The sequence below is a fragment of the Vulpes vulpes genome, unplaced genomic scaffold (assembly GCF_048418805.1).
Source record: "Vulpes vulpes isolate BD-2025 unplaced genomic scaffold, VulVul3 Bu000000631, whole genome shotgun sequence".
Lineage (NCBI taxonomy): Eukaryota > Metazoa > Chordata > Mammalia > Carnivora > Canidae > Vulpes > Vulpes vulpes.
In genome coordinates this window covers 375536-398784 of record NW_027325738.1, presented here as the reverse complement: position 1 = coordinate 398784, position 23249 = coordinate 375536, and the positions used below count along the sequence as shown (strand labels likewise).

Sequence of the window (23249 nt, the reverse complement as noted above, 5' to 3'; positions counted from 1 at the left end):
TGTGTTTTACCAGCACATAGTAGGCATCATTGACACCATTTTACAGAATGAGATGCAAAATGAGATCTAGTGAGGAAATGTAAGTTTGGCAAAGCCACACAATTAATAAATATCTAACAATATTTGATTCCCAGATCTAATGCCAAAAATAAACAATTTTATTTGTGCCAAATTTATTTAGTTCTTGTTAAATATTCTTATGAACTATTTCAGAATTAATCATTTTTACTGAGACTAGTTTAAGTATGTAAGGGCCACGTAAGACCAGTGAAATTTCAAGAACCCTGTGAGAATCCAAGACATTTCCATTTCTCTCTCTCTCTTTCTTTTTTTTAAGATTTTATTTATTTGAGAGAGAGAGTAAATGAATAAGAACACAAACCAGGGGAGGGGTAGAGAGAGAGAGGGAGGAGACTCCCCACTGAGCAGGAAGCCCAATGCGAGACTTGATCCTTGGGGATCATGACCTGAGCAGAAAGCAGTCTCTTAACCTACTGAGCCAAGCAGGCACCCATTTCTCTTTTCCTTATGATCAATACAATCTTTAGTTGTGTCAGTGAATATTCCTTAATATTGACTATAGATGATTAGCACTTTTAATTATATTTTTGCCATATTTGACATTAGCTACTATTAGTTATCTAGTTAAATCTCAGTAGTTTATCTAGTTAAATCTCAGTAGTTTATTATTTACTTACCTTGTTGCATGAAAATTTGCTGGCACATTTTAGAAGATGTATGCAACAAGTTTCCATTTATCTACGAACGGAAGCAGATATATTAATAATAAATTAATCAAGAAAATAAACTAAGCTCCATTTGTTGTACACAGCTAGTAAGGCACTTTGCTAACTTATAGTGTCGAACTTGAGTATGGAGCATACCCGTCACTGGGAGAAATCACTAGTCTACAGAAATCACGTATGCTACCAGGACAATATTTATGAGAAGAATTTTCTCTCTTGTGGGTCATGGGGGAGTTGATGAGCCTAGGACAAAGAGAGAATGGTCTGTCAGTTACGAAGGACAAGGAGTCCAGAGTGAGAAGACTGAGACTGTAGTATTCAGATAGAGAATTATTGGAGCCATCAAACTGTATTACATCACCAAAATAAGTTTAGAAGAATATATTTTAAGAGAAAGAAAGAGAAAGCATAAAAGCAATTGAAAAGGACAATCAGAAAAAGATACGGACATCAGTAATGGTAATGTCTTAGACACCAAGATAGAATTTTCAAGAGGAGATGCGAAATAAAATGTGTAATAAAAATAAGAAGTTTCAAGAATAAAATGTGTAAAATTATGGAGAACATCTGAGGAGGATGATTGAAAAGAAATCAGTGGATTTAGAGATTAAGAGATCAGAGATAAATATATAATAAAGAAAACACACATTAACTTCTCCATCCCTAAACCTGTTTTACCACTAGGGAATCAGAAGTGCTTGATGTGAACAATACATACATATTGAGGGATCTGTCCTCTCTTCTGAAATAACAAAGAAGTAACAGATTAAGATACCTTTTTTTATATATTAAAAAAAAATTAAAACTGTAAACCCAGTGAAGGATTGGAATGTGACTTTATGATGGAAGATTTTGTTTGGTAGAATTGGAAGCTATGAGTATAGACTAAAAAAAAAAAAGCTCAAGTATGTATCAAAATTTGAAGGTATACAAGTAAATGGACTTGATAAAAATACTAGGTGTGCTTTATTGTTTGTGTTTCTCATGTGGAGTTTCTGTGTGTGTGTGTTTTCTTTTTAAAGTGTGGGATTAAATATGTTGAGAAAGTAAAGAGAAAGAAAGACCCATCCTTCAAAGTTAAAAATGTTGGAGTCTGAGAGTAAGGTTGATGGAGAATTTCTGCTTTATCCCATCGCTGCCATGCAAGCTCAAATTTAATTTTATCTTAAATAAATAACAAACATTAAATGTGTAATTTAAGACAGTTTTCCAAATGATTTTCTTAGAATGTGACGGTGTCTTTTTTAGGACGCAGTTACAAAGTCATAAATGGCGAAGCTCAATAGAAATAACAACAACAGTAATAATAATAAACAATTGGAGCCAAAGTATCATTGTGTGCTCTCTATGTGCCTCGTACCTTTAGAAATGCTTTGCACATATCATCTCATTTACTTTACTTTTCATTTCATTTACTATGATTCTCCCTAACAACCCCATATTATTATCTCCATGTTTTGCACAAGGAAAAAGAAGCAGAGAAGTGATGCCCATGGCCTCACAACCAGTAATTGGTACAGATAGTCTATAACCAGGCAGTCTAACAACTCACACTTTTCAGGTCTGAATGCTATAAAAACTAGACTGAGTAGAGGCAACAGACTGATCCTCTCCCTCCTTCCTCAGGTTAATTGATGCTCTTTTTGATTATACTACTCTTGTAAGCTGTCAACTCCCAAGCTCCCTGGATGCTTCACTGCTATAAATCTATACCTTAGTCTTCGTAACAGTATTGTTGCCTTTTCAAATGCCGAAATTAAATTGAGCTACCTAAAAAATCTTTATAAATAAATCCAATGCAACTTGTTAGGGCGCACCCAGAGAGAGTCGTGAAAATATTAGATGGAAGCCCATTATAAAACTCTGTGACAGGTGGTTCATCTCCCATCAGCAAACAAAAGATCTACTGTATCAACACACAGTTTCAAGTTGGTAATGTTCCCCTGAATATGAAGATTTCTACTTGTCAAAAAGAAATCCTCCTTATAAAGGAAGAAAAAGAGCCTTTTGAAAATAATTCAGCCAGGATCTAAATGATGTGAGGCAGATGCTGGATGTGGAAGTGGGGGGACAACCTGGTCACTCTGCCCTAGTTTCAAAGCAGCTACAGATGAGATGAAAGCATGGTGTCATTCTCTCAGTGACTGGGACAGAATAGATTTCAAGGGCCTTCGTGGGTTGCATTTGTTTCTTTCAAACTTCTTTCATTTTAATGTTTTTCACTCTTAATTTAAAGAAACCTAGAAAATAATGGAGAAAAACATAAATCCACGGTGCTGAAGTCCTACCACCATATGGCACTTTTTATGATTATCCTAATGCATTTTGATTTCTCCTGTATTTTCTGTTCTGTTTGTTTTACATTTAGCTCATGTTAATTTGTGTCCCTGTGTAAATGTTCTATTTCTCTGTAAGGCAGTCACTGGTTCTTGCTGATGAAGAGGAACTACTTCTTTTGTTCAGGGCTTTCATTTACCTTAGTAACTGTGTTCCAACAATTTGCTGTCCTCTTCATCTTCTACCACTATTCATTCCCTTGTTTGTGTCTCTGTCTTTCACCCATTATTGTTCCCATGAAGATATTTTTTTCTATATGTAAGCAACAACTAGAAAATTCACTACCATTATAAGAAAAATATTTAGCTAAAAGTTTTAAAGCCATTTTCTGGGAATGGAAAACACGATGTTACTCAGCTTTTAATGTACATAAAATTTACCTTGTTTCTCAACCTACTAATAGGCATTTATCTGCCACCAAAGTAATAACATTTATGCAGACGTTTTAAAGCAATGCTACTCACCATTAAAAATGTATGTAACTTTCTTCACTGAGAAGCAAAAGCTTCAAGCATGTTTAAAGGTGTGGAGAGCTTTCGATGCAAAATAAATAAATAAATTATGGAACCTCAACTTATTTATTCTCTTGGAAAGGCAGGTGGCTTTCATTTGGAGGCATTTTATTCACTTATGAGTGCTTTTCAAAAAAATGTAGAACCTATGACAATAGAGAAAACTTATGTCATTTTCACATTTCAAGTCTTAAGACTTCTACTCATACATTTTTATGACCAGTCTAATTATACCTCATGTCTACAAAGGTGAGAGAGGCGATGGCTGGATATTCTCTGCTGCTAGTCAACTGGGTGACACTTCCGAGTCATAGTTAATTCAGATCTATGACTAAATTTCTTTTTTATTCTTTTTCATGTGATTTCTTCACATTTGTACAACCTCCAAACTTCGCTATTCCGCATTACAAATGATAGCTATTATTTCGTTTTGTTTTCCTGAGTTTCTCCTACATAGCTGCTTCGGTACTCCCATTTTCCACCCAGGCCTTGGCATTCCAGCCAGTTAGAGAGACTCATTCTTGATCTAACAGTTAACTGTGTTATGTTCCAAGCACCCTAAAGGATTGCTCACCTTTACTTGTGATATTAGTTTCCACAGAGCAAATAAAGAAAAATATCCATAGATGATCCATTAGATCTACTCTCATGTGCTGTTAACATTAGACTTTAAATCATCTTACTAGACTACAAGGGACAGTCCTTTCCCATGAATAAAAAAACACAAGATGAAATAAAATAGGACTTATTAAGTGCTTACATACTAAATGCGGTGTATAAATTTACATCGATTAAAATAACTAATCGCATAAATATTATAGATGGTATGACCATTTTAAACTTATTAAAATATTTATAAGTCTAAGCTCATGCTTTAGCAGTGGTGGTCCATGATGATTCGACACTGAGAGATATGATCATGATTGTCTCTATTTTATACTCTAATGGCTGATACAATCTACGTTACTATATGAGTAGAAAAAAATGATCGGAAAAAGCAAAATGGACATGAAGAGAGAAGTACAAAGAATAACGTGAGCACTTCAGAGCATAACACACCTGTATAAATGTGTAATTATTCATAAAATGAGCTCTGGTTATTTTACCTGATGTGAACCTGAGTTAATCTTCTAACCTAGGCTTCACTGGAATGTGGGAAAATGCAGACGCATCGAGGTCAGCCTCCTGCCTACAGTCACAGAGGAAGTGTGGACCCACCTTGACCAGCATCTTGGCTTCCTGTCTCTTGTCTAGTGAGGATTCTGTGAAGATAAACCATTCTAGCCAAGTAACTTCTTCGTTTTGTTACCTTTTCTTTTCCAATAGGGAGACCCACCTGCAGCTGTGCCCTGGGGTTCACTGGACCAAACTGTGGTAAGACAGTCTGTGAGGAGTTTTGTCAAAATGGAGGCACCTGCAGCGTGACTGCCGGGAACCAGCCCTCCTGCCACTGCCAGGCCGAACACACTGGAGACAGGTGTCAGTACTGTAAGTGACAGCAACTCCCACCAGACAGTCCGAGGGCATGCGTTGAGGTTGACGTGAAGTAGTTTTCTTATCTCCATGTTCCATCCCTTATCTCAATTTCAGCAGCCCCTGATTTTTCAGGGTCACTCCCTCTGTCACTCTAACTCCAACAGTATTTTATACTGTTCCTCATCCTTCTCATTTTAAAGATTCTATGTTTCTTCCTTCCCTAACTTATAATCCATCACTGTAATCATGACTTAGTATATACCCACAATTCCCTTGTTCCTTCTTCCCTTCTACTGTACTTTCCTAGAAAACTGTAATCACGGTTAACTCCAATTCTCCACCTGTTCTGAACCAGTGCCCCATGGCTGGATGCAACTGAAGAAAATCACATGCTCACTTGAGTTTTTATCACTAATTTCAAACGGGCACTTACTGTGGCTTCTACTGTATTTTGCTAATCTACTGGTATCTTTGTCATATCTTCTGTTTTCTTCCCAAACCTTGAATACCTGCTCCCCAGATTTATCCTGAGCTCAAGAACTTGCTTTCTGTTTCATTGATCAAAATAGAAGCTAACTAAAGAGAACTGCCACAAGCTCCCACCATCACATCTCTCGAATTACTTTATCTTCTACCCATAGATTATCTCCTTATGACCAGGAACCACATGCTACCCCAAATGCTACGCTGTCCACTCATACATCGATCCCTCTTAGCTACTTATGGACACATCTCTTACAACTGTTCCCATCTTTCTCCTTTATCAATATTTTCCTCTCTCCCTAGTTCTATCTTGAACAACCTTGCCTTGTGCCCACACTCCTTCGACCCACAACTTCATTTCCTGACTTACTATTTTTCTTTTACCAGTAGCATTACTCTAAAGAGTTGTTACATGCTACAGTTTCCTCTTTATTTTTCTTTTGACCTCACCTCTGTCAGGTTTTTATCTTCACTATTTTGCTTAAGTATCTTTCATCAGAATCAAGTTAATTTATTTTATTGTCATCCATGTTCTCATATCCAGTTACCAATTCTTATTTTATCCCACAGTCATCAGTAAATCACTCCCTCCTTAAAATACTTTCAATTGAAAAAAATAAAAAAATAAAAAAATTAAAAAAAAAAACTTTCAATTGTTCTTACCACTTTCTTGTTTCCCTTCCCATTTCAGTGGTTGCTTCTTTTCATCGTTTTTTGCCGGTTCCTCCTCTTCTCCCTGACCTTTAAACATTGGAGTGGCTCATGACTGTACTTGAATTTCTTCTTTTTTCTCAAAACACTCACTCCATGAGCCTGTGATTTCTATACAAATTGGAACATTAGAATAAACAGTTTTTATAAAATTTTGTAAGATACAGTTTCCCCAAACATCATCTCCAAAGATTCTGATTCTCTGAGACTTCCATACAGTTTAGTTTTCCACATGTTTCAGATGTGTGACTGAAATTGAAACCTACTGCCTAGATGATTTCAACTAACTGATGACTTTTAGATCATCCAAATACAGATGATTCTGAATGTATATTTCTAGGTGAATGTCTCTCCTGAATTCCAGATTTTGATACCGATGTGTATATATGACAGTTTGAGTTGGCTTTCAATTATTAACCTGATTTTCTTACCCAAAATTGCTTCTACCATAGTTTTCCCTGTGTCTATAAAAGGAAACACCCATCACTCAGATCCAAGTATCTTGAATTCATTATTATTTTTTTGATCTAACTAACTTCATTTTTTAAAAGATTTTTTATATCTATTTTTTCTTTTTTATATCTATTTTTTATTTTAATTCCAGTATAGCTACAGACAGTGTTATAGTAGTTTCAGGTGTATATAATCCAGCGATTCAACAATGCCGTACAACACCCAGTGCTCATCACAAGTATACTCCTTGATGATCCCTATCACATAATTGGATTCATTCTTGACTGCTTTCTTTCTTTTACATGAACTTCTTTCTCATTTTTTTCCCATTAAAACAGGCCCAGAATCTGAACACTTCTCACCAGCTCCATCCCCACTACCTTCATTGAACGAAGCTTCCAGCGTTGCTAACCTGTATTATTACTAATTGATCTCCATTCTTTCTCTCTGCACCCTCTATACCTACTCTCAAAAGAATAGCCACAGCTGTATGTTGTATTCATAATAAAAAGAATTGTTTTCTGTCTCAACCATATGTAATGAGATCTTTCTATACCCAGACACTCCTGTGGTCATTTCTTTTTTTGCATTAATTCTATTAGTCCATTTAATCCCACTAATGAACTAGGTGTTGCTTTTATTCTCATTTTACAGAGGAGGCTACTGACGAGGCACAAGAGCCTCCTGAATGTCACAGTAAATGGGAAGCCAGCATTCTGTCTGGGTAACCCAACTCCAGACCATACCCTCTAAAATCTACTCAACATTCTGGCCTCCAGGTGGTTTGATATCATTGAGGCCCTTACAAAGAGTAGTCTGGGTCTCTGCTCACTGCAGGAGACACATGGAACAGCATCAAATCAAACAATCTGCAATGACTTAATTTGAGAATAAAGAACAATATTAAATATTTTCCTTCTGTTATAGCAGGCAGTCATTTCTGTTGCAGCAGAGACAAATATGGTTTCAGATTGTTGTTTTTTTTTAAGTGTATATTCTGCTCATGCAGGCCAGCATCTTGACATCCTTAGATGCCACTACCCTCAGCCAATGCTCTTTTCACACTGCTTTCCTGGCTTTATCTCTTAAATATGTGTTATAGGCCAGCAGAGCTTATCTAGCAAACACAATCTGGTCATATACAGGTGTCACACCTTGCTTACACACCTTGCTTACGTCCTCGTGGCTCTCCCCTCCCCACTCTCCTCCCAACATAGCAGGATATTTCAGCACAACTTCCACCTACCAACTCATGGACTTTTTCTTTTTGGCTCCAATATTCTCACAACCCTGAAAGACTTCCAAGCATCAAGGACAACACCAACTACTACCTTGCATAATGTAGACCCTCATTACCATCCAGACCACTTTTGCAGCCTCTCCCTTATTCTAGTAAAACCACAGTTATCATGCTTCTCCACTTGTCAATTCCCATGGCATTGCAACTTTCTCCTGTTATTCCCTTCCTCTGGAATGCATTTTCTTTGGATTCTTTCTCACCTTCCTCTCTCCGTGCCAAGTCCTATCTGTCTCTGCCCAGTTTAAAGGATGTTTCCTTTTTGAAGTTGTTTACATCTGCCCTCAGTTTGAATGAATCTCTTTCTCTTTTGAATTTTCAAGTCACTACTTCTTTACCTCTGTCTGTTTCTATTCACTTTTGCTTGGTATTATTAATTGTGTGCATTCCACCTATTTGTCTGAGATGACCTCTTTGAGATTACATCCAACATTGGCCTTTGTCGAATAAATAAATAATCATAGATAAATAAATGAAAGCAGTTTAGAGACAAGTTAATAAAAGAACAATCAACTTAAAGCACAAGAGCTAGATTTAATCAGAGTACAACCATCTGGTATTTTTCTGTGCAGCTTTTCTCTGTTCCCAATTGGTCCATCATCATAGAACGTTGATCTTTTTTTTTTTTTTAACTTTAAAAAAATTAAGCTGAAGTATCACCATTTTTTATTTTTTTGATCTAAGTTGAAAAAATACTATGTGGCCATCATTATAGCAATTGGGTTTCTTAAAAAGAATAAATTCAGTTCGCATATATTTTAATTGGCAACTTAATAGAATCACAGTCTGAGGTAGCCTGATGCATTATAAAAGGCTGCATTATCATTTTATTATCACTATTAGCAGTCATAGCACTTCCCACCTTTTACTGCAAAGCACTTATTAAAATTAACCAATTAATCCTTAGACAGAGGTTAAATAACTTGCTCAAGGTCCCGACGTAGTAATATTACAGTCAGAATTGGACCCCAGGAGTTGTTGATCAAGATGTCAACAAACATTCCTGCAGTATGGTGATGCTGTGCTTTGGCAGCAATATAAGTCTGTGGACAGGGTCATTAAAATGATAAATCCAACAGCTGACAAAAGCATAATAAATTTAGGATCTATTATATGTGAGTCGGCAAGGTTCAGAGGACCTGGTGTTCTGTCAAAATTGTATCTTGCATATACAAAATCTTTTCTCCATAAATGAAGGAATGACATAATGGTTCATTACGGTGCCTAATTAAAGGTCCATTAGTGGGAGGTAAAACATCAGTTCTTAGTTGTGCTGAGTAAAAACATTTCATGATTCTAATGGCAATATAAAATCCTGAGGTCCAAATGCAAATTAATTTTAACTGAAGCACCCAGGGAGAAGAGACAGAGATAAATAATGGCAAAGTAAAATTGGGTATTCTTTAAGCAAGTTGTTTAGGAACAAATATAGCTCCATTTTGTGCAGATCTGGAGCAAGGATTTCTAATATAAATAAAAGAAAAGAGTAAGCATGTATTTTGCATTTAAATCTGGGTGTTAAATATGGGGTCAATAATATCTGAGGTTTTTAGTGGTTAATAGTAATAACATTAGAGCAAAAGGGCCAGGGAGGACCGACTCAATCTGTGCCTAAAAACCTGGTGTTAAAATCAAATAGCAATCTGTTTGTCTTCTCCTTGTTATTTTTAAAGTTCTTGGGCAGCCCGGGTGGCTCAGTGGTTTAGTGCTTCCTTCGGCCCAGAGCGTGATCCTGGAGTCCTAGGATCGAGTCCCACATCAGCCTCCCTCCATGGATCCTGCTTCTCCCTCTGCCTATGCCTCTGCCTCTCTCTCTGTGTCTCTCATGAATAAATAAATAAGATCTTAAAAAATAAAAAAAAACATAAAGTTCTCTAGTAATCTGCTTGGAGAACCATTATAATTTCATTTAGAACTTTGTTTATTAGAAATACACCTGAATGGTTTATTCCCACTGGCTGCAATAAATACAGACATTAAGTAATATCTCAAGTTTATGACATAAGGAGTACCTGACAGTAGCCCAGACATTTTATCTATTGTAACTGGTATTAGAACCATAGTCTATCAAGTAATTATAAAAGTTATGAATATAGATATATGTCTACCGTATTTGAAGACATGGTGGGATCATTTTTACCATTTGCTTACTAGAGCAATTTTGTTTCATTAGTCAATTTGTCAATAAACATATTTGGGATTTACAAGGGCCTGTCACTATTAGGCACTGAGAAAACAGCAATATCAGAGATATTTCTCACCCTCAAAGGGTTTACAATCTAACGTGATTCTGAAAAAGATACAAAATATATCATAAGACAATTAATGAAATACAGTGGTTTGCAGAACCCAGGAAAGAACACAGAATTTAGTGGATAGGAACGATTTCTTGAAGGAAGTGACATGTAAGCTGAGACCAGAAAAAAGAAGCAGCTAACCAGATGAAGAGAAGCAGTGATTGGAACAGAACTTGCAAAAGCCTAGAAGGAAAAAAAAAAAAAAACCTAGAAGGGAAAGCCTTTTGAAGTTGATCTTTTCTGTTTCTATTTGATGTTCCCAGGGGAGGGTTGGCAAGGGAAATGACAAGTCACTAAAAATGTATAATGTCTTGGTCACAGAGAAATATGCTGTTAAACATTATTTATCTGAACATATAATGTTTTACCAAATACTCACACAACCCTGTGAAGTATTATTTGTCCAATTTTACAATTGCCAAAGTGAGATTAAGCTATTCTTGCTAATCTGTTCTACTAGAGAAAATAGGAGCTGCATTATATAGCCTCGTGGGTCTGACTCCAAGAGCAGCTTCTCCTGGTGTATTTTCCTGTCATTTGATATCTTGCCCATTTTGCTGCATCTTTTTAGGCTCACCATGGGAACATTCAAAGCTTCAAGACATGCACTGGTTCAACCTGATGGTTGCCAGTTTCGACTCCATTGAAAAGAGGTTTTAGTAAGAATTTTAATCTTGAGTTAATTAAGCCTATATCAGGCCCAAGCAGAAGAGACTAAAGGGTTTTAATAATGACCAGGAAAATAGAATAAAATGTTTTCAGTGGTCCCCGTTAGTATGAAGGACAATTAGAACTGAGCCTAGAACCCTAAGAAGGATCATGAGTTAAAAAGTGAAATTATTAGGGCAGCCCAGGTGGTTCAGCGGTTTAGCACCTGCCTTCAGCCCAGGCCGTGATCCTGGAGACCTGGGATCAAGTCCCACCTCAGGCTCCCTGCATGGAGCCTGTTTCTCCCTCTGCCTGTGTCTCTGCCTCTGTGTGTGTGTGTGTGTGTGTGTGTGTTCTCATGAATAAATAAATAAAATATTTTTCTAAAAGAAAAGTGAAATTATCAGAACTAGCTCTTTCAAGATTCTTAGAGCATTCGCACCTAGAGTGACAGAGTAATTTGGAGCTCTGGCTACTGAGAGTCCTCTAATCTTTTTCTCTACATGAGAAGACTAGTATTGCTTTTATTCAGGCTTTTTGCTCAGATTACTACAACACATTCACTATGTATCTTTTTTTTCCAGCCATGAAAATCTGTTTTCTCTAAAATGTGCCCCTTTGAATTGTTCATACCTCTTTGTCTTTACACGTGGCCTCCTTAACATCTGCTAAACCTCTCTAATCCTCCCACTTTGTCTTCTTAAACTGCCTTTGCCCTAGGACATCCAGCACTTCTCTTTGGCATTTTCACATTGTGTTTATATCATCATTCGTGTTCTCGACTTTCTACTACCCTAGAATATGAAGCAGGCCATGATGTTTTGCATACCTCATCAATCTTGGGGGTGCTTAACTCAGTGCCTGGATTTAGGAGAAGGTATTAGGTATGTGAGAGAATGTAAACAAAGTAGGAAAGTCTTGTTTCCACCCAGCTATGCCTTTTTTTTTTCTTTTTCTTTTTTTTTTTTTTTTTCTTTTGTCTGTGCTCTAATAAGATACCACTTAAAAGAGTTCTGGGATACTTGTACTCAGCAGCTCATTAAGTCTTACATTCTATGAGGAATTTTGTGCTTCTATTTTCAGTTTGGAGAAAAGAAAAATAGTCTAAAAATAGAATTAAGTTTGAATTAATGTGCGTAAAGAAAAATAAATACATTTCTTTTCTCACATGACTACGTGGAGAATGATATGCTAAGGGTAAGGTAATGTAACCATTTTATTATCTTACTCTAGGTGGTTTAGATGAAATTGTCAGCATTATAGAAATATTAAAAAAAGAAATATTGATGATAGTTTTGATCTAGTATAAAACTAGAATTATTACAAACAGATTTTTTACTATAATATTATATACTATTATTTGGAAATATAAAATAATAAGAGGTAAAAGATTTAGGGGGAAATGCCTTTATATAAAGAGTTTATTGGAAATAGGCATTTTTCCCCCAAGGGGAGAATATGTCATATGTGAGTCAAAGTACATATTCTGATTATTAAAATTAATGTATTCAACTGATATATGTGAACACTTACTGTTCTAGGCACTAGGGATATATCATTATAAAAGCTCTTTGAAGATACGTGTCCTCATAATTTTTGGAGAATAGAAAAATCAGTGACATATCTTTGCAGATTAAAAGCCAGACAAAGCTGCAACTTAGACTTACATTTTCAAAAAGGGCCAAAGATTAGAAATGGACTTTATTCCAACCTATTTAGAACCATACCATTATTTTTTATGCAATTGTTTCAAATTCCAACAAAAGTTTATAAAAGATAAGCTTTTATTTCTACGTCACATAACTTATCCTTAGAATATTAGTAATTATGTTTAATAATTTCAGTAATTATTATTGGGGAAAAAATCTTTAAAAATGCTTAATTACTTTATCTGGCATCATAGCAGTAACTTTTTTCCATGCCAGCTTCATTTGATTTTGAGAAAACTCTAATCTCACAATATTCTTCAAACAGCATTTCATCCAGTAATCATGCCAAGTTTAGCTGGTTTAATCTTCTACTTTTATACCATATTAGGGCCACCGACAAGTATTTACCCTTCTTTTTCCAACTTAAGGGAGAATGAGTATACAAAATAATGTGAAGGTAATGAAAAGCAGCCTTAAAACTGCTTTTTTAAAGGTTGAAAATAACTTGCCACACAAGTAAAGAGGAATTTGTATTGAAATAAACTGAACATGCACAGTTGAAAGCCCAGGAAAGGACAGGACAGTACAGGAAAGTACAGGAAAGGACAGGAAAGGACAGGACAGGAAAGGACAGGACAGTACAGGACAGTACAGGAAAGCCCAGGAAAGGACAGGACAGTACAGGAAAGGTCAGGAAAGGACAAGAAAGAGGAGGAGAAAGGCAGGTTTTTCATGAATAGAAGTCATCCATGATTGTAATTCTGCTGTACTTGATGTTTAGTAAACTGAATGGATTCATAAATAATTATCTAGAAATAGAATTGTGTATTTGAAAATAGCATATTACACAAATCATGCACAGAGACACAGATTGAACAAAAATATTTACTTGTCAAACCAAGTAAACTATTTCCAGTTAAATGCATCTATAACATTACTTTTGAAACAATTAATTTAAATATAAATTTAAGAGTAATTTTAAAACACATTCTTTTTATCGGATTTGGAATGTCAACTGACATGTTTTGAAAAAACATCATGAGTCAGGAACCTTTAAATCTTTTAAATGAAAAAAATTAAGATTCCTATCTTATATTTAATTGATAATGTACGTTTTTCACTATTAAAGATTTTTTCACTATGAACTGGTATTATTACTCTATTTTATGCAATAGATATATCTCTTTTGATAGTAAATATTGTGCTAGAAAAAAATTTGTATTCATCCTGATTATCGATAAAAATGGCAAGAGTATCAGGATGCCGTCATTGATTTTCAAGATTAAAAAAAAAAACTGATTTTTTTTTAAAGATTTTATTTGTTTATTTGAGAGAGAATGAGTACAGCATGGGGGAGGAGGGGCAGATGGAGAGGGGGAGACCAGCTCCCTGCTGAGCAGTGCCTCAACCCCAGGACTCTGGCATCATGACATGAGCCAAAGGCAGACACTTAACCAACAGAGCCACCCAGGTGCCCCCTAAAAATTCCTAAATCTTAAACTTAGAGCTTTTGAATCCCAGAGTGTAAAAGAGCAAAGAAAGGTAGGAAGACTTATAATTTACCCTATGATTTTATAAATCATCAGATGAAGAAGAGCAGATCTTTCCTTACATCAAAACAGTGCATTAATAATAGTATTTATTGGGCAGCCCAGGTGGCTCAGTGGTTTAATGCCTGCCTTGGGCCCAGGGCATGATCCTGGAGGCCCGGGATCGAGTCCCACGTCAGGGTCCCCGCATGGAGCCTGCTCCTCCCTCTGCCTATGTCTCTGCCTCTTTCTCTCTGTCTCTGTCTCTGTCTCTCGATAATAAACAAATAAAATCTTTAAAAATAATAATAATAATAGTATTTATTTGTTCAATTTTATTCTCATGGATGCAAAAATGTTTGATTTCAAAAGAATGAATATATTTTAAATTCCATTGTTTCCCAACAGATGAAATAACGCTAAAAAGAGCAAAGGTTGGGATCCCTGGGTGGCTCAGTGGTTTAGCACCTGCCTTCGGCCCAGGGCGTGATCCTGGGGTCCTGGGATCAAGTCCTACATCAGGCTCCCTGCATGGGGCCTGCTTCTTCCTCTGCCTGTGTCTCTGCCCCTCTCTCTCTCTCTCATGAATAAACAAAATCTTTTTTAAAAAAAGCAATGGTTAAATAGAAAGGAGATAGCAAATAATTTTTTAAGGTTTTATTTATTTATTCATGAGAGATACCGAGAAAGAGGCAGAGACACAAGCAGAGGGAGAAGCAGGCTCTGTGCATAGAGCCCAACGTGGGACTCAATCCCACGACTCCAGGATCACACACCCTGAGCTGAAGGCAGATGCTTAACTGCTGAGCCACCCAGGCATCACAGCAAATAATTTTTTACCATATGTGTTCAATTATATGAAGATTAACTATTAGGGATAAAGAAACCACATTTATTGACGGTTGCCACTAGAGAACCAGATATATCTTAAGTATAAGACACTTTGAGAAATAGAAAGTCACTTGGTTTGAAATAGTACTAGAAGATTAATCCAAAGGTCAAGTATCTGAATTTGAATTTTTAGATTTGCATTCTCCTCTTAAAGATCCATGACTAAATCCATGGTAAGGAGATGATTTAATTTTCAATTTGATGAAATAATTTGCACTTTAGTTATTACTTCTGATAAATGGAAAAATCTATATTGTGATAATCTGAAATCTTGTCATAATCTGATAATCTTGAAAATAAAATGATTCAAAATTGATATAAAAAATAAGTAAATATAAATCAACATAGAGGCAGAAGCAGATAAATTGGTGCAAGACCATCTAATGCATGATACTTTATTTAACTCCATCAATTATTATCTGAGTCCAAGAACTCAGGTCCCTTCCATGGTATCTTCCAGACCATGAATAACTAGAAGTAAGCTAGAACTTTTCAACTCCAGATCTCTTATTACATTGGATGGTAGTGTGGGCTTCTGATCCTTTTAATAATCTCTTGCCCAAACAGAACAAATTCATCAAAGGTAGTGTAATTTCTGTGGGTTTCTGGAACCTCGCTGAACATACTCTCTAAGTTCATTCTTCTGGAATCTGTCAAGCTAGAATCCAAATGTAAGGAAGAAATACTGAGTGTTAGAGGTGATGGTATGGAATTAAAACATTTTTTAGATCATTTAAAACTATGTAGAGTAGAAATTTGTGGGCAAACAAATAGTATTCTACAACTTTAGACTTAAAATTATTTTCATCATCATAGCTGACACATGATTTGTAAAATAAATAATGATAATAGAACTTCATCTGCTTCTCAGAGTTGGAAGCTTCAAGTGAGATAATTTACAAGAGAAATCCTCTGTAAATTTTTAAATCAAATGCTTTTAACTTTTTTCATTTTTATAGATATTTTGAGTACCTATCATTTATAAAAAGGAATTAAAATATGTTATATATTTAAAGATTATATATATTTAAGTTATAGATATTGGATAATAATAAAAATAAATTTATTCCAATTCGCTTAGATAAGCAGGCCACTACATTGAAGAGATTTATTAGTTTTATGACATTTATGAACACGAGTCACATGAAAATAAGTAAATCAAACCACTGAAAAAAAACTCATCTCTTATAAAGGTATACTTCCACACACAGATTAGACTATGACCATGACCGTAAACCTATTAGAAACTGAAAAGTTCAGTCTAATTCTGTAGAATGCCCCATTTCTGTGAATTTGGTGGGTCGTAGCCTTCATTCACACGGCAGCCTAGGGTGTCTAGTATTGGCTTACTGATGCAGCAGCTGAGTGTATGTTTAATACAAGGACCGAATTTCCAGGGCCCGTTTACTGGGACTTGATGACATCCGTCTCTGCTCGCCATCTGATTCTCCTCTTCCATCTCCCACCTTCTCCCCCACCCACACAGACACCTCCTGGCAAACTTCAGTTAGTTGCAGGAGTGGTTGACTGATGCCATACTTACATATATAACTGCCCGAGGGGTTTTAAAACTAAAAAAATCAGCCGTATTGCTCTTGTTCTCTGACTTCTGAAGTGCCCTGCTTTCCAGTGGCCAGCCATTAATTCAACAAATAATGACAACATCTGATTGCATGCCGGCCACTGAAGCTTGGGATTTAGTCATGAATAAACTGAAAACTGCTTTCACGGTACTTTAGCATTTATAAATAATACACAAACATGTTAGATGTCAGGCAGTGAGGAATGAGATGATGAAAAAAAAAAAAGCAAGGTAAATTAAGAACCTACCTACTTTCTGAATGGAGAAAAGAGCCTATTATGGAAAAAAACATACTAGTTATGATATCGAAAGTTTCTTGCTACAGTATCTTTCAGTTCTCTGTGTGTATAAAAGAGTAATGACTTTATCTCACCCCCTTAAGGATGTTTTCAAAGAACAATAGTTTTTCTAAATAAAAAGGATCTTGGATTAAATCACTTTACTGAAAAAAAATCACTTTACTGACTAAATATAGCAATTCAATGCATACTTCTAATTATGTTAAAATTTAAATGCTACTACTAATAAAATTAAAATGATTTTGTATAGTCTCGGAATTATTATAAGTCTTAGTAAAGTGGAAGGCTGGTTATTATATATCAATAATCTGTTTAATTCCTGCATATCTGACTTATAGGAAAACTGCACATTTGACCAGTAAAAATCTTTTTGTAGCGTGCTACATATTACTCTGCCGGAGGCCTTTTCAAGGTGACTTTCTCACTGTTTTAGTGAACTCTGATTAAATAGTAATCACTTCTATATAATCCATTATTTTTCTTCTTGCTATCACACTAGTGTTGAAACCTCTCTCTATTTATATCTATACTGATAGCAGTACATTGATATATGGAGATACAGATATATATTCTGCAAAGTAACGTATTAAAGGAAAACTAGAAAGGAGGTCACATTTAAGGATATCAGAAATCCTTACTTTGACATTTACATTTGAAGTGAGTAGCTTGGAAGAAGGAAGGAAATAGGATGGAAGTGTGAAAGGGTGAAGAGAGAGAATTATACACAAAGAACTGCATAATCTTTCTAGGATGGCCTCATCTCCTCCCAGTGTGATGATGTGGGATATTCCCTGCCCTCTATTTAGGCTACAGCATGAGGACAGTAGCTTTGTTAATGGTAATTCCATCTGAGGAGCTTTTCCATGATTACCTCCCATCCAGCATTCTTCACTTCCCATCATCTCTCCATGAGATTCTTTCCAGTCTTCTAAAAATGAATTATTACTTTGTGATCTGAATTGTCTTTAAAAACCTACTTCTGGGGCTCCTGGGTGGCTCAGTCAGTTAAGCGTCTGCCTTTGGCTCAGCTCATGATCTCAGAGTCTTGGGATCCAGCCCCTTGTCCAGCTCCCTGCTCAGCAGAGAGCCTGCTTCTCCCTCTCCCCAACCCCACTCATACTCACTCTCTCCCTCTCAATTAAATAAAATCTTTTTAAAAATAAGTAAATAAAGTTAAAAAAATATTTCCATGTTCCGATTCGGTAAAATTTTTTATTGATCTTGTTTTTTTTTTCAACCATGTTAGCCTTGAGGGTTCTATCAAAGTATGAGCATTCTGAGGGCATGAGCAATATTAATCCAACAGATATTAACACTGTAGATGTTGACACATCTTAGTAGGTTGAAATTAATTAAACCTTAATACATATTCCAAGACCTGACAGAGAAATTAGGGAATAAATATGGGAAATGACTTGATTATGGTCACGGAGGTACCACCTTGTATGAGCCTGCTTCATTCTCATGATTTTTTAAGCCATCTTCTGCTTATTCACTTATTTGGTTTTCAGTTAGCATCATCTTATAAAATCATATTTAGCTGTCATCTGCAAGTCAGCTCACTTTCAAGTCTCAAATGATTCTCTACCACTTTATAAATAGTTACTTGCTAAAACCTTTTATAGCTGTATTCCTTTAAAAATAGAAGAACACTCAACCCAGAAATAATTACTTGCTAAAACCTTTTATGGCTGAATTGCTTTAAAAATAGCAGACCACTCAACCCAGAATATGATTATAAACAAAAGTTATACAGGTTTCTCTAATATTTGAAAAAAAAATATTGCCATGATAGTTTTATGAGTTAATTTTTGACTATTACTAAAATGATCGATGCTATCATTGTTAATACACATTTTGAAACAGCAATCTGCGAGAGATTTAATGCTGGTACTTTCAAAATCTCACCCCATATGTTGTACCTAAATCAACATTTTGATAACTTGGCTTTCTGAATTTTACATTTTCCTTTTACCTGGATACTCAGAGATAGCACTGTTTGCTTAGAATGGATTTCATTCTTTTGGATTTTTCAGTGTTCTCTATAGAAATATTTGGGATATGTTTCTATTTTTAGTAATATATTAGAAAATGCTAATTTTCCTAGACATGCTTTCCTGATGAAAATTTATCAGCTCTAATCAGAGTTTTGCACACATTTTTTCCCTAGTGAATATTTAATTGGCATACCTGGATTCAATGTTTTCCTACTTTATTAAACTCAGCTCTGAAACTGGAAGATATATTTAGACTATGCAATAAGTTTAATTATTAAAATATCTTAGGTCGTGTAAAACATTTGAGGACTGTAAAAAAAAGATAATTTTAACATTTCTTAAATTTGTTTTTCCATTTCCTTATATAAGCCTTCAAAGACAACAATCATAAAACTCTAAGCAAATTTATACAAGTTACTTTATATCTTCTGCCTCCTAAACTATGCTAGATGAAAAACTGACCCCAGAGACAGAAAGGCCACAATCAGTCTTGTCAACATATTTAGGAAGCTTTTCCAGAATCCTTCTAGATGTTTTCATCCTAAATGAGATGTCAGTAAATGGTAACACTCCAGACATGCCTCACTTTGTGATTTATTGGCTGTTTTTTTACAAATATTACTTATTTGTGTGGAGGGACTCATTATCAAGCATTATCCTGCTTGATAATGAAGATACCACCATGGATAGCTAGAAGTTTCCTCCAAATAAGGGAATCTAGGACTGTAAACCAGTTATCAGTGGCGAGAGAGGCAAATATTCAATCTGGGTTGGGATGTGAGGCTGAAAACGACATGTGAAATGGGAATGTTTGGATGAGGTGTGGGAATCCAGCTTGAGTTTCTGGGCTCTGATATTGCAGATTGTGGTGGCATCCAGTAAGCTTTCCTGAGCATGCTGCTTTTGATCTACAGGGTCCTTTAACACTTTGGCTGGTAGTGAGACCCTCGGTACCTACATAGATGGGGGCATATTTAAGATACACAGAAAGGAAGGAGACCACCAAAGATATTTAAAATTACTTTCTAGAGGTTTGTTTTATTTTGATGAATAAATGTATGACTTACAAGAAGAATAAAAGTTAATTCTCCAGAGTTAGGCTTGTTTGGGTTTGAATTCTGTTCTCCCACTTACTGTTGTGTGACCTTTGGTGAGGTGTTTAATTTTCTTGTGCCTCAGTTTACTCACCTATAAAATGAGAACAATATGGTATAATGCATGAGACTATAACCAACAGAAGAGCCTGGCGTGAAGAAGACAGCTAAAATCGAGTATTTATTATCATCGTGATCATCATTTCCATTATGGAAAATGGCCCTACTTGCCCTTGATGATATGAAGGGCACTGTTGGGGGCAAGTGGGGGAGGAGGGACTCATGATTGAATCTTAGGCATGTAATGCTGCCTCTGTTCAAAGATGATCAATGGGTACATTGGATAAATTAGTCAACTCAGATGAGGTCACATTGTTAGCCAGAGTAACAACTGAATTTAACCTCCAAATCCTTCCTATTCTAGGCAATGGTTTTATTTCCTTCTCTTTCTTATACACGTAACCCTAGCAAGTGTATTCAAAAGTTTATAAAATACCGTCGTTGGCTGTCTTCCACATTTTAGACCTACATGGAAGCTGCCGTAAACCTCCCAGTAGGGAGGATATTAGCAAAATTCATAGAACCTACTGCTCCTGGGACACAATTAGGTATCAGGGAAGGTGGAGTATGAATCGCACTGAGACTGGAGCTCAGCTATAGAATGCCTGGGGATATGCACTGTGGAGAATTCTCCGTAGTCGTCTTTGTGAAAGTAATACAATCCTACTTCTGGTTGGTTATTGTTGTTGTCGTGTGTAGTCCTAAATTAGCAAATGCTTACTTAAATTATGAATCTTCATGCCAATTCACGTAACTTATTTTTTAAAACGGGGTCAAAATTCAGTCAGTAGAACAACTGCTGTATATACATAGAATTGTATAATTTAGTCTCCTCTGTATGACCATCTGTATTACCCATTAAAGACTCTCCAGTTTCTGCATTATTCTTACTGAATATCTTCAGCTCCTGCTTAGGTGGTTTTATTTTAGTTTGGTTTTATTCTTTTTAAATAAATGTCACACTTCACTAACTATTACAATGTGAGTGAATAGCACAGTTGCAAATATGAGTTAATAGCTAAATAGTCTTGGCAATTACTTTTCAATAGAAAGAGATATTTGGGAAAGAAGTAAATGCAGCTAGAGATTTTATAGACATCTGGCTCCCATGAATATTCATAAACCTGTATATATACAGCCATACAGCCCATATTTTATGGAGTCTATTAAGATTCTCTAAAAATGGGGATCCCTGGGTGGCTCAGTGATTTAGCGCCTGCCTTCAGCCCAGGGTGTGATCCTGGAGCCCCGGGATCTAGTCCCACATCGGGCTTCCTGTGTGGAGCCTGCTTCTCCCTCTGCCTGTGTCTTTGCCTCTCTCCCTCCCCCCACCCCCTCTGTCACGAATAAATAAAATAAAATAAATCTTTAAATAAATAAAAAATCTTAAAAAAAAAAAGGATTCTCTAAAAATGATTAAAGGAAGAAGTATTTCCTTATATTTCTGGTTTCTTGAAAAGGAAAAATAGAGAAAGAGATAAAGAGTGCAATAATGGTATCCCTTGAAAATTACTTTATTTCCATTGCAGAAAATAGCCATTCACTTATTCTCCAGTTACTATGCACTTAATTACCATATGAATGCTCTGTAATTATATATCCATCGTTGTCCTTTAGATTACATGATTGTGTGTAGTGCTACTATGCAGTTCTTAGTGTAATTACCCTACAAAGGTTATAACAATTTTTATATTGTGAATATAAAGTGTTATTATATAATTTCATGGTAATCCCTACTTTCTTAGCACAGATTAATTACATTTCATTATTGCTCCTTCTTATCATATGTGAAACATCGTGATTGTTATGCCATTCAGGTCAGTAAAATGCTTAAAACTTAGGGGATGGAATGTTTCATAAGAAGGAAGATTTTGTTGGTAATAATATTTATAGGCTCTTGCCACAGTGGATATTTTTTGGATCAGTTTTGGTTCTTTTTCCTTCTTGTCTTAAACTTTCAACTGGGTTGTCAGCTCTCTGAGAGCTGGTGGCCTTTCTCATATTTCTGTCCTCTCCCTACAGCTCCCAGTATATAATTAGGCAGATGCGTGTTCCTCAGCAAATAACCAACTATGGATTCACCATTTCCATTTATTGTCATGGTTAAATTACTCATGTTGTTCAAAACAGGATCACCATATTGTTTTACCAGCTTTACTTTCCATAAATTCTAAGTATTCTTTCTGAATGGTTACTGGTTGATCTGGTTAGACTCTTTCAAATCTTTGACATCCAATCCCTTCCCCTTTCCATGCCCTACAACAAAAAGTGTCCTATCACTTATGTTTTCTTTTAATTTGTCTTCTTTTAGTCTACCACATTTTTAAAACTTTCAGTTCCAATAACTATTAAGCCAAATTTAAAATCTGGAAAAAAAAAAAGGGTTATTGGGTTGTGTGTCTCTGAATCTGTGTCTATGTCTGTGTGTTAGAAATTAGAAGACAGTCCTTTTGCTACACACCTTGGTGTTAACCAACCACAAACATCCCTAACTCTGTTTTCTTTGGGAGGAATTATTAAGTTTTTTTTTTCAGTAACATGTCACTTAATCAAAGCTGAATATGAAAAAACAAAAAGTGGAACACTATAAACTTCTGCAAAGGTAAATTCAGAGAAATAATTAAGAATCATAGTGTTACAGGAGTCACTTAAAAGTATTGATATATTATGGGGTGCCTGGCTGGCTCTGTAGGTAGAGTATGTGACTCTTGATCTCAGGGTTCTATGTTCAAGCTCCATGTTAGGTATAGAGATTATCTAGAAATATGATCTTTAAGAAAAATATAGTCACATATTTTACTTAGAAAAATCTTTGTCTTATACAAAGATTACTTTCAAAATGTTTTTAAGTGTTTTTAGTGCTTTAAAGTGGTAAGCTCTTACAGGATAACTATTTTTTAGGGCTCTGGCTGATAAGTATTCTTTCAATGAGCGCTAAACTTTTCTGTCCACTTCAGAGCTTATTTGGTCAGGGTGGAATCCTTAGAACCAAAGGGAGCAGTTGCATACCAAAGGAGTCTCCTTATATACCATTCTACTTCATACTTTGCTAAATTTCTGCTGGATTAGGAAGTGCTAATGAAGTATTCTTTTAATTAGATTAAATAGCTGAAGAGAGACCTAGAATTTAAATATGAATGTAGTGATTATTTGGGAGTATATAGAGAAGTGACACTGGGAAAAATATT

At 35.6% G+C, this 23249-nt stretch overlaps 1 protein-coding gene across 1 annotated transcript in view; it reads left to right on the top strand.

Moving 5' to 3' along the window:
* Positions 1-23249, top strand: part of LOC112912588 (low-density lipoprotein receptor-related protein 1B-like) — a 332717-nt gene that overhangs the window by 264166 nt on the left and 45302 nt on the right. The window contains exon 44 of the mRNA XM_072745200.1: positions 4922-5083. Within this exon, the coding sequence (XP_072601301.1) occupies positions 4922-5083 (162 nt within the window). The remainder of the gene's footprint in view (positions 1-4921; positions 5084-23249) is intronic.